We start from the raw sequence: 13341 nt of genomic DNA, 5'->3' as shown, positions 1-13341 counted from the left end.
TTACAATACTACTATTACTACTTATTATTAGCAGTGTTGGTCTAGGCTGGCTTCAACGTGTGACTCTCATCCTTGAGATGCGCATTTAACATTCGTTCGAACGGTGAAGGAAAACATCGTGAGGAAACCGAAATGCCTTAGACGCAAAAAGTCGACGGCGTGCATCAGGCACAGAAGGCTGATCACCTACTGGCCTATTAGATTAACAAATGACCATGAAACAGATACAGAAATCCAAGGCCCAGGCCGGTTTTCGCGCGATTTTTTTACTATTTAATTATATAATATAGCACGTTGTGTTTGCCTCTAACTTAAAAATCTCGTTATAGTTTAAAACTATCTATCAATATAGTTTTACAGTGAAAGGTCATAGTTTCAGGTAAAAGGTATATTTATCTCAATATTGTCACAGAATACAATTTATAGACCCACAATGGAGCATAAATTCATATTGCGTACAAATACGACTTCATTTTATCATATAATTTATTACTTGCTTGTAACTATAAAGTACTAGATAACTTTGTATTGAATAGTGGCAATACATAGTAACTAATTTTTATTATTAGCTTTGGGAAATGCTACGTCTACATTGCGCACGAGCTATATCGTTTATTTATTGTGGGCATAATGCTTTCGTTCTATTTTTTTGTGATATAATATATTTATTTAAAAATAAATATTGTCATTTGTCTAAGTTGCGGTTTTGGTATGGGTTACACATGTATGGTGATACGTTTTCTGCAATTTCGCTCGTTCTCATTGTGTGTGCACAGTTCCTATTATTGGTGAGAAGCGACTTGTCATTGTTGACGGGAGAGGGTACCAATTTTATTTATAGAGTGCACCAATTTACTTCAGTTCTATATGTGCTAACTTCGCTAGAATGGCGATGGAAAACATTGTGAGGATGTTTGGCTTGCCTTAGACCCAAAAAGTCGGCGTGTGGCTTACACTTCACTATTTGATTGACAAATGATTATGAAACATACAGAATATAAACTCTGAATAAGTCATTAATATGCAGGTCTGAATCAGCTGATGTGGTACTACGCAGAGTTGGAAAAAAACAAATGCTATCATTTGCCGAATGGAGATCTTCCCGACTTCGATAATCAAGAAAGGGCCTGTACTATTTGGAGACGTTACGCTAAGTGAGATATATTTACGTTACTTGATTTATTGAAATAAATTGCCGGTATACTTATTAACTTCTAAAAATCAAACGCCTGCTGAATGGTTTCGCCGACACTATCGACATTTTTAAATGTTTGTAGAGTGAGTATATTGTGTTTTTATTTATTTTCAGACATTATCATATTAGCAAGGATAGTGTATTTTTATGTAATAAATTGTGTAGTGAAACTTCTTTAGAATCGTTGTGAATTCAAATCGGTTGCAATGGAAAAAACGACAGTAATAAAGAGAACGACGAGATTAAGATAAGATTTAACGTAACGAGAAAATGAGATAGGAAGCATTATATAGTGTATCAACAAAAAATAACAAGACTAATTGTTAAACTTCTCTTTCTGTTTTTAATGGTTAAACTATTAGACGAGAATCGTTGCCAATTATTTATTTTAATTCAAATTTTATTTGCGATTCGATAGTGTTAGTATTTTAGGGAATAATAATTTCGTCTGTGGCGAAAATTCCAATCGCTTTTAAAGTTGTTAAAATTTTTTTTTTGCAGTTTATTCGAAACATCTCAATCCCTCTTCTGGGCGTCCTTTGGTCTCGTGGATCTGACCTGCTTCGAGTTGACTGGCATAAAAAGCTTCACTCGCTTCTGGGCGCTTCTCACATTCGGTTCCTACTCCGTTATCAACATCATTGTACTACTCAACATGCTCATCGCTATGATGTCGAACTCTTATCAAATCATTTCCGTAAGTATCTGACATATTTATTGAATTAAATGTTAAATTATTCGGGCACTTAAATACATAAATGGACAAACAATATCTGGGGGCAGTTGAGCAAAAATCATTATCATTTTCTCAAAGCAGTTTGGGCAATTTGTGACCGGCTATGACTTCCTTATGAATAAAACTAAAAACTTGAATTTTCAGTTAGCAAGCAGCGATTGTATAAACACGGTATATTTTAAATTTCATTCAATATGAACAGTAGTTACAGAAATAGAAACTAGTCCAATTAATTTAAACTTAATTTTGTCATTCACTTACTGACTGACCGATCATCAAAATTCTAACGCACTTCTAGCAGACATAGAAGCTTCAGAGTTAGATTACAATTAGAATGTATAAATCAAGGACTAAAATATTTTGCATTTGGCCATGCTATAGTATGGCCACGTCAATGTATTTATTTAAAACATAAATGAATTGTAATATTGATAAGGTCACTATAAGATGTTGTTAGGTTAGCTAAGTTTGTTTTTTTTTTTTTTTTTTTATAAAATAGGGGGCAAACGGGCAGGAGGCTCACCTGATGTTAAGTGATACCGCCGCCCATGGACACTCTCAATGCCAGAGGGCTCGCGAGTGCGTTGCCGGCCTTTTAAGAATTTGTACGCTCTTTTCTTGAAGGACCCTAAGTCGAATTGGTTCGGAAATACTTCAGTGGGCAGCTGGTTCCACATAGCGGTGGTGCGCGGCAAAAATTGCCTTGAGAAACGCTCAGTCGTGGAACGTCGGACGTCGAGGTGATACGGGTGGAATTTTGTATTTTGCCTCGACGTCCGATGCTGAAACTCAGCTGCAGGTATTAATCCGAACAACTCCTCTGAACACTCTCCATGGTAAATGCGGTAGAAGATGCAGAGTGACCCCACATCTCTACGCAACGCCAAAGGATCGAGCCGCTCGGAGAGGGATTGGTCATCGACGATTCGAACCGCTCTTCGTTGGATACGGTCAAGTGGAAGGAGCTGGTACTGGGGAGCCCCCGCCCAGAGGTGAGAACAGTATTCCATGTGGGGCCGTATTTGCGCTTTATAGAGTTGCAAGCGGTGGCCCGGAGTGAAGTACCGTCTCGCCTTGCTGAGCACACCAAGCTTTTTGGAGGCAAATTTAGCCTTTCCCTCCAAATGACCGCGAAACTGAACGTCGTTCGATATGTCAACGCCAAGTATTCCGATGCTGGCTGTGGCTTCAAGAAGAGTGTTTTCGAAAAGAGGAGTAGCGACAAAGGGTATTTTTTTCGCGGAAAACGCGCAAACTTGTGTCTTCTTGGGGTTAAATTGGACTAGGTTTAGTCTACCCCAGTCCGAGACTCCACGTAAAAGAGTTTCGACTTCAGACACAAGTTTGTTCCGGTACTCATCGACAACTGCCCGAGAAATACCTGCCCGGCCAGTGTAAAGAGTATCCCCAGTGCTGTCGTCCGCATAGCAATGAATGTTGCTAAGTTGCAACATGTCATTGATATGCAAAAGAAACAGGGTCGGGGACAGAACACAGCCTTGTGGGACCCCAGCATTCACGGGTTTAAGGTCGGAACATGCTCCGTCGACGAGGACCTTGATGCTCCGATCGGCTAGAAAGCTGGAGATCCAGTCGCATAATTTCTCAGGAAGCCCGTAGGCTGGTAGCTTCGAGAGCAGTGCTTTGTGCCACACCCGATCGAAGGCTTTCGCTATGTCCAAACTAACCGCTAGTGCCTCCCCCTTGGACTCAATTGCCTCTGCCCATCTATGAGTAAGGTATACTAGAAGGTCACCAGCTGAACGACCACGACGAAAGCCGTACTGATAATCGCTAATCAGCTGGTGGCCCTCTAGATAACTCAAGAGCTGGCCATTAATAATGGATTCCATTATTTTGGAGAACAAGGAGGTTATTGCGATTGGGCGATAGTTGGATGGATCAGTGCGATCGCCTTTTTTAGGGATCGGATGTATCGAAGCGGTCTTCCAGCACTTCGGGACAGTGCCGAGCGAGTACAGGTACCGGAAAAGGCGCGTCAGGACCGGAGCCAACTCAGGAGCACATGTACGCAGCACAATTGGAGGGATACCATCCGGCCCGCTCGACTTATGAATGTCCAAGGAAGATAGTGCTCTGCGAACAGCACGTTGCTGGAATGTGATTTCCGGCATTGAGTTATCACACCGCGAAATCGCCGGTGGTGATCTCCCCCGGTCATCCAAAGTCGAGTTGGACGCAAAGAGACAGCCCAAGAGGTCGGCCTTCTCCTTCGCAGTGTGGGCGAGCGAGTCATCCTGTCTGTGCAGCGGTGGTATCGATGGCTGACAAAAATTCCCTTGTACAGCTTTGGCGAGAGACCAGAAGGCTCGGGTCCCAGAAGGGAGTTGGGCCAATCTCTCGCCAAATCTGGCGATGTGCTCTGACTTTGCCTTAGCGATTTCCCGTTTGAAGGACCTGGAGGCTGAGTTATATGCTTTTTTATGTTCGCTGGTATTGGCATCACGAGATATCGCCGCCTCCGCCCATGCATTAAAGCATTCTCCCTTTCGACGCGATGCCGCCTTGCAAGAACGCTTAAACCAGGGCTGTGACCTGCCACCGATCGGCACCGCAGAGAATGGAATAAAAAGTTCCATGCCCTGCAGAACCACTTCGGCGACAGAGGCAGCGACGGAATCTGGAGCTTCCGACGAAAAGCACATAGGCCCCCAAGGGTAGGACGCAAAGAAAGACCGCATCCCATCCCAATCTGCTGACCGATAGTGCCAAATACGACGACAACCCGAAAAACGGGGCCGAGGAGGGCGCGTAGTAGGCACAGTACTCCGGACCACACAATGATCCGATGAACCCAATGGCGGGTCAACAGAGACTTGATAGGTCTCCGGATGTGAGGTCAGCAGAAGGTCCAACAAAGAGGGTTTATGACCATCCACATCTGGTATTCGCGTAATCGCAGGGACCATTTGTGACAGGTCGTAAGCTAAAGCAAAGTCGTGAAAGGATCTTCCCGCGTGATCGGTGGTTTCCGAACCGAGCCAATCGGCATGGTGAGCGTTAAAATCGCCAAGTATCACGATTTCAGCGGTAGGAACCCCTTCGAGCAGGGAATCTGTAGCCATTTGGATGTGCTCAATGAGTCGCTCAGTTTCGGTATTTCCGCTATGGGACCTATACAGGCATGCGTAGAATCGCGGATGGTCATCGCAGTCTACGCGCAGCCAGAGGCTAGATAGGTCCCTTCCTTCAAGCGACCCGAGGCGACGAGAACAGATATCCTCTCTGACGTACACGCAAACTCCCGCCCGCGGCACAAATGAATGTTCCAATTTGTACCCCGGGTAGGAGAGGTAGGAAGTATCAGCCGGGAAGGATATCTGAGTCTCAGTAAGGAAGAATAAGGCCGGCTTCGCAGTTTCGAGGTGAAAGTGAACCGCGTTAAGATTAGAGTTGGGCCCCCTAACATTGGTAAAGTCCACTGAGAGCGTGGAAGGGGATGCCTTCGGTAAATTCTTCCGTTTGCCCCGAGATCGAAACTTATAGTTTTTTGAGCAGTTTTTGCCCACCCCAGAATACGAAGGGCAGCCTGTGCATCCACCACCGAATACTGATTGTTCCGATGATGGACGCTCAGAGGGGGATTCTCCACAGCGGAAACGTGTGGTACCCCCCTGGGGTAATCTCTGTTTAAACTGCATCTTCATATTCTGGGGGAGGGGGGAATTGATGGGCTCCGGGAGTCTCACTCACCGCACGAAACGCGAGTACAATAAGATGAACCTATTGCATCACTTCACGCCGGTTTTCTGTGAGACAGTGGTACTGCCCCGGTCGTGCCTGCCCGATTGGCTGAAGCCCGAAAGCAACAGCATGGCACTCCCACTAGGAAAACGTACGTAATAACTTAAAACAAAATGTCCATTAAGTAGGAACTGAATGAATTGACCAACTTCGTATTACATGGATCTAAAACTTTTCACGGTAGAATAACTGTATTGTAAGACTTAGGTTTTGTACAATTTATATTTTTAATACACCTTGTAAGACACACAAACACGATAAAGCGACAGCGCCACCGCACACACAAGTCAGCACATAAACCCTGACTTCAGTTGTCCATTATGACTTACATCTACTGAAAGTAGTAGTACTTAAAAGGCCGGCAACGCCATCAATTGATTTTCTGCAGAGTGAATGTCCATAGGCTATCACTTACCCTCCCGCGCGTTCGCGTGTTCTAAAAACAAATCGTATTATTTTCAAAGAATATAGGTATGTGGTCGGTGGTTTTATATATAATTTTGATACCGCTATCATTTAGAGATAGATAGATTCTCATGTATATAACCATGGTTATTTGGATAATACATTTTAGTATCAATATTTCCTTATAGCATCATATAAAATTATATTTGCCTATAATCGAACAAAGACATAAAAGTGATGTTCTTGATTCTAATAATACACACGTTACGTGTATATTTTTCTCAAACATCGGTATTGATCCAATTTATATTTGTATAGATTTATCGTAAGACTCTTTTAGTACTGTGAAACGGACTACAAATTTTATATAAATAGACATTTACAGTGACCACGATTAACTTTAAAACCGCGAAGTTGAGTTTGATTGTTGTTAATTAACCTGTATATCCATTAGATATAGATCTTTCTTCTTTTTTTGATTTCTCTTCATTACTGTAGGTTGGTTGTCAGTCTCTTGCTGCATCTGGCACAGGACAATTGAAGCGTCCCTTGTTCTGTGCCAGATTCTGCAACTCTTTCGCTCCTTCGTTTCGTTCCCTAACGTTACAAAGCCATGATATTTTCCTTATACCAACACTCCTTTTACCCTGGATTCTACTCATTGTAATTCATTGAAATAGGTGGTAGCGTCGCAATGGCGCAACACGTGGCCTAGTAGTCAAGATACAAATCCTAACCAAAAATATGTTTCTCTTTGTAGGAAAGATCTGATATTGAATGGAAATTCGCTCGCAGTAACCTCTGGATGTCGTACTTTGAAGATGGAGACACGGTGCCTCCACCATTTAACATCATCCCCACGCCGAAGCACGTCTCCGGGTGGATTAATAGAATTTGTAATGAACGGGAAAGGGGCTCGATTATTGTAAGTAGAATGATTAGTAGATTTTATTTTTGTTATTGCTGATCTCAGGAAGTAATGGTTCTAATAGAAAAAATATTTAGTGTTATACGATATACTCGAACATTAAAAAGGATATTACGCGACCTAATTATTAAGACGGTGTAAACGCCGGGGCTTAACTAGTTGACATATGCCAATGACATTTTAGTTTCGTGTTGCAAAAAAAGGATCCCGAGAGATATAACGACGAAGTATAGAAAATTTACTTATACTTATTTATATAACGTAGTATTGGTCTGGCTTCAGTATGCGACGCTCATCACTGAAATCATAGGTTCGATCCCCAGCTGTGCACTAATGGACTTTCTGTCTATGTCCGCATTTAACATTCGCTGAAACGGTTTAGGAAAAGATCGTGAGGAAACCGGCTTGCCTTAGACCCAAAAAGTCGACAGTGTGTGTCAAACTGATCACCCACTTGCCTATTAGATTGTCATCATGAAACAGATACATATATCTGAGGCCCAGATCTAAAAAGCGCCACTTTTTTAAAATTTATATAAACCTTAATAAATAATACTATAGACTCTGAAATAATTTATAAACTATTAGATTTAGAATTATTTTATAAACTATGTGTTATTGGTAACAAAGCTTCCCCATGTTTATGTATCTTATAACTCAAATTCTTCACAAACAAAATATAGACTCTCGTATGTCAAAAACGTATAATTAAATAATACTTACTTAGAACAAATCTCGCGAAAAAGCAAGAATCCAACACGAATCTGTGATGCGTGTATTGGTCCGTCGGTATGTTACGGCTGAACAGCGGGCAAGAGATGAAGTAGGTGTTACTGAAGACGATGTGATGGAGATACGACAGGATATATCGACATTGCGGTTTGAATTGATTGATATACTTGCAAATAATGGCATGAAGACACCGAGAATTAATATGAATGAGACCACAAGTGAGTGAGATTCACATTATAAATGAAAAATTGAATTTTGTTTAAATGCATGAATTAACTAAAATAATAAAAATTTTAAGTTCGTAAATTTATCATCTCTATGGCTCAGTTGGTTGAACCACAACTAGATTATCTTCTGACGAGTTTGTAAGTTTATGTTGGTTCGTATATATATTTTTATTTTAGTTTCCGGCAAGAAAGGTAAAGTGATGGAGAGGCGAATTCTCAAAGATTTCCAGATTGGTATAGTGGAAGGTATCATCAAGGATGTTATATCCAAAGAGAGCAAGCCTAAAGACGTGTTTAGTCAAATTGCTAAGGCTATTGTCAGAAAGGGAAGCCCTGAAAAGTAAGTAAAAGTATTCAATGGTATACAACTAGAAAGTGGACAATCCCTAACAATAATAATCAAGATCTTCTCAACCTTTCCTATGCAGAAATAAAATATTAGGTCCTTACATATGAAATTGGCGTTTTGTATGGGAGGAACAAAAAATCGAATATTTTTAATTATAATATATTTAATTAATCAAAGTATGAACCATTGTTTTCTATGCACTTTTGCCATCTCATAGGTAGTTCATTGATCCCTTTACTAAAAAACCCAGTCGGACGGGAATCAATAAAATCTGTAAAGGCAATTTGGACTGCCCCATCAGAGTTAAATTTTTTCCATTGCAAGAAGTTGTCCAAATTTCGAAAAAAATGGTAATCTGTTGGAGCAAGTCCGGGGAGTACGAAGGATGTCTTAGACATTCCAATTGAAGCTCTTCAAATTTGGTAGCCGTCTGTTGTGCAGTGTGTGGTCTAGCGTTGTCGAAGTAGCAGTGGCGTGGAGCGATTGACCAACCTAGGTTGTTTAGCCGCTAGCTTTTCCATTATGGTTTGCAATTGCTGACAATAGACATCAGCCGTAATAGTCTGGCCAGATTTGAGAAAACTGCAATGAACAATACCGGCACTAGTCCACCAAACGCTTACAAGTAACTTTTTTGGGGTTAATTTTCGCTTGGGGCAGGATTTGGCTGGCTGGCCAGGATCCAACCATTGCGCTGAGCGCTTCCGATTATCGTAAAGAATCCATTTTTCATCACAGGTAATGATTCGGTTTAAAATACCTTCATTATTGTGCCTGTTCAGTAATGTAACGCAGCAGTCGACGCGCGTTTGCTGGTTTGCTTCAGTGAATTTGTGAGGTACCCACCTTTCAAGCTTTTTAATCTTCCCAATTTGCTTCAAGTGAATTAAAACAGTTTTATCACTAACACCGCAGCCTGCAGCTAACTCGGACGCTGACAGAAAAAAAACAAATGAATGACGGTCATCGAAGCACAAATACATGAGTATACAAATTTGAAATTCCTTACCAAAGAGGAGAACATCGTGATTAAAATGGCCAGTACGAAATACGCCAATTTCATATGTAAGGACCTAATAATAATTCGACAGTAGTTTATATCAAGACCGATAATATGTCAAAAGGCAGAAAGAGACTAGCTGCCCACGACACAGATGATACTATTGGGGGCCAATGCACTTCCTTTTTTAACTAAACATCCTTTTTATTAATACAAAAAAGTTTTTCTCTTGTATTTGAAATAAATAGCAAATTTTAGCTCATTTGGATTTTTGGATACTTTTTATGTACGTTTTTCACCAGAAAATGATCATGACTTCTACAGACTGCATGGGCGTATTACACCGATATATTTATCGTATATAAGTAAGAAATGGTCGGAGGGTAAATTCTAATAAATAAAACAATCAACCAATGCCTTGCAACGATGAAACAAAAACTATAATAGACCAAGAGTCTTTTTTTAAAATGATAATTACTTCTATTATTCATTTTAGTAAAAAGAAAGATTGGAATGCGGTGGTCCGAACGAATACTATACGAAGAGATCCAATCGGAAGTACCTCGGAAGCTGAAACTAAACGCAGCAGGCAGTCACTACGAGCGCATATTCTTGATAATGTTAAAGATAGAACAATCGATCCACAGAAATTGTTAGGTAAGATATCGTTTCTCAATATAATAATTGCAAAACCTAAATAGTTATAATTGCTAGAGCCAAAAATTATGATACTCATAAAGTTCAACACTCAAAATGATTAGTTCAATTGAAATTATGGTAAATGATATTATTTCTTTGTTCCTTAGATTCTACGATTTGTATCACCGTTTTTTCATTGTGTTAAGATGATTTTATAATGCACAATATGTAGAACTGATGCTACCCGTATAAAAGTCCATCTCTACTAATGTAGGCAATATATCATAATTCTCAATGTTCAGAGTTTAACCCTAAACTATCGGATGTAACGCCAACAACACGAGTCGCATACGCGAAGTTCATGAGAAGCAAGATCAAATCAGACTTCAGCGAACGCGAGAAGAGTGGCATTTCAGAGAAAGACTTCAGCATCGAAGACGAAACGGCGTCTGGAAAAGTTAAGATTAAGAGTAAGTAACTTTACCTTAAGAAAATAAGTATTTGACATGACAACGTCTAATAAATTTATGACCGCCGGCTGCACGAAAAATCATTGTCCCGTTACGCTCAGTGGACGCCTGCGCCGTATCTATCTCTTTTCCACTCGAAGACATGCATTAATTTCATTAATGTTTTGGTATGACGTTGTCACGTTACACTATAGTCCGTAAACTGACTTTACAGACAACAATTTTTTATTCTTATTCGAAAAAATCCTGCATCTATTTGAATACGACACATATGCCGAATACATAGTCCGGAAAATAATACAATTGTTTAAAATCTAAACCATATACACCATATACATTTTAAGTATTATAACATGCAATGCCCATAGTTCTACGAAGATACTGCATTACATTTTAAATTCATCGCAATAATCTGACTTTCAGCTCCACCATTTAGAGTCAAAATACCAATACCAGTACCAACAGTTTCTGAGAACCTGAAACAAAATGAAATTAAAGTTCAAGCACACATCGAAGAGAAAGGAATTGGTAATATTAACAAAATTTTAAATTTCTTCTTTCTTTCGACCTTCCCGATGATTCTTCTTTGCACCCTTCTTTCTCATTTATGGAATACTTCATCTTCTTCTTCCAGACATAACCTAACATTTTTTGTTAATTTCTCACTTGAATAAATAATTGAAATTGGTTTAAAACATACACAGACACTCTACAGACCTATCAAATTTGTCAAACAAACTCACTAATACGTAAAAGTTATAATTATTTGATTCGTTAAAATGATAATTCCAGGTGGTCCCTCAAGCCCAGGTGGATCCAATCAAAAAGAGGGAACAGCAGCAGAGGAACCAGTAGAGGTAACAAAACCTACCACAGGCTCACCAGGCTCTGAAGCAAGAGTCGAAAAGAAAGAACACGTTATCCAGATTGAAAATGAACCCGAATCACCATCCAAAAGCTTATATATAACCAAGGAAGAAGACTCTAATTTACAAAAACCCATCACACCCACACCAAGTTTGCATTCGAAATCAGAAAAACCAGAACAAATCCTCTCAGCGGCTACGTTAGAAAAAGATCATAGTGCATCTAGATCTGATAGCAAGAAATATAAAGAAAACGCAGAGGAAGCAAAGGAAGACTCTAATGAGGATAATCCAAAAGAAGATCAACCTAAACAAGAAAAGCCTAAAGAGCCTAAACCTAAGCCTCCCAAACTTAAACCGGCTCCCGCACCTGAACCAGCATCAGGTCCAAAAATGGTGACAGACAAAGGCAAATCTAAAGTAACGGGTAAAATTGTTTCTGGCTGGCTGTAGTGACTGAACTGTTATGTACGACGATTTAGTGAGAGAAGTGTCTGAATGTATAAGACCTGATCAATTCGGGAGGCACCGAAAGTAGTTGCTATCTCTAATTATAGCATACTGAAAGAAAAAGATAGTAATACTTTTAAAGAGTGAATGGCAATTGTGTATTCGGCATTGGTACCTAATTTAAGTGCAATAATTAGATATAAGTTTGTTTTTGTTAGAAAATAGAGTTCTGTTAGTGACTTTTCATATGTATTCCGTGACTGTTTATTTTTAAAAAGCAAATATAAAATTTTAATAAATTTTATATTTAGAGAAGCCTGCCACTTATAATTAAAGATATTTATAGTATAATTGTTTAAATTTAAGAAAGTATCGTGTTTTAGGCGATTTTAGCTAGCACTTGATTCCTAACGTAACTCCATTTGTATTCTTCATATAAATTAAAATCTGAATGATCTGAATCGGACATAATATTTATAATTAAACATTATAATTTAATAAAAAGTAAAAATGGTTTTAAACTAACGACTCTTAGACGAAAGCGAAGATCTTTTTTGATAATTTCAGGTTATTTCAATTTCATTTGGATTCATATTTTTACAAACCTTTACCACAAATCTAGATTTCTGTATTGCTATAGATTCTAATTATCGTAACTGTATTTTTATTTTCAAAATGGAACTAAATCGGACTAGACGAAAAAATAACACGGTCAATGCTTTTCAATTCCATTCAACATTTATTATATGCATTTTTAATAAATTAAATATTAAATAGTATTTGTATTTATATATTATTAAAATAATAAAACTTAAAATAACACAATAAAATATGTTTGATTGTTATACTATGTTTCCTTCATGTGCTTATTGCGTACCTTGAAACTGTTAAGTCTATAAAATCTGTATTGAATCATTTGTTTCACGAGTTTATTCTAGTCGTTCTTCTGTTGATTATTTATTTAGGAATAAAAAGCTTCTATATGATAATTTGTTTTATTTGAAGATTTTGTTCTGGGGGTATCAAGAACCAAGTTCTGATAAAATAAAACCTATAATTTAATTAACTAGTGTGGTAGTTCGATGTATATACATTTGTTGTTAAAAGGTTAAAGGCGGACTCAGTTACCGCACTTAGACTCTCATTATGTCTATTGTGCGTAAAGTCCTGGCTAACTAAGCGCGAATAGCTCCTTCCAGACGCACAAATGTCTTTTGGGCACTTCGCAGGTTTCACGGAGCGACCCCACGGCTTCGAGAACTTTTGTACGTCGGTTACCCACAGCTACGCATTCCAGTCGCAACGCTTCTATTCTAATTGTCAATGAACGAATAAACTCTAGTTAATCAATGACAATAAATAATCACACTCACTCATAGACGAAAATCTAATAATATCAATTAAATTAAGTTCCCCATATGTGGACATAAACATCGAACTTAACACACCGCCCTAAATCATACTCAAATTTTACAAACTCCAGGAATAAGTTGTGATTTAAAATTTATAGCTACGGATGTATGTGTTGTATTGTTCATGTGTGGCAAGATTCAGTGAAAAACAACGTCTTATTGTAAGA

General features: G+C 38.9%; 1 protein-coding gene across 2 annotated transcripts in view; it reads left to right on the top strand.

The window, feature by feature from the left end:
* Positions 1-12631, top strand: part of LOC123712292 (transient receptor potential protein) — a 39586-nt gene extending 26955 nt beyond the window's left edge. The window contains exons 13-21 of one of the 2 annotated variants that reach the window (XM_045665304.1): positions 1028-1154; positions 1697-1892; positions 6862-7026; positions 7757-7979; positions 8166-8328; positions 9834-9994; positions 10279-10446; positions 10870-10974; positions 11239-12631. In XM_045665304.1, the coding sequence (XP_045521260.1) occupies positions 1028-1154; positions 1697-1892; positions 6862-7026; positions 7757-7979; positions 8166-8328; positions 9834-9994; positions 10279-10446; positions 10870-10974; positions 11239-11765 (1835 nt within the window). In that variant the 3' untranslated portion in view covers positions 11766-12631. The remainder of the gene's footprint in view (positions 1-1027; positions 1155-1696; positions 1893-6861; positions 7027-7756; positions 7980-8165; positions 8329-9833; positions 9995-10278; positions 10447-10869; positions 10975-11238) is intronic. The other variant, XM_045665305.1, reaches the window with a different exon arrangement.
* Positions 12632-13341: the final 710 nt, after the last annotated feature.

This window comes from Pieris brassicae, chromosome 7, assembly GCF_905147105.1.
Source record: "Pieris brassicae chromosome 7, ilPieBrab1.1, whole genome shotgun sequence".
Lineage (NCBI taxonomy): Eukaryota > Metazoa > Arthropoda > Insecta > Lepidoptera > Pieridae > Pieris > Pieris brassicae.
Note: the sequence above shows the minus strand (reverse complement) of the source record. Positions and strands in the feature narration are given on the sequence as shown.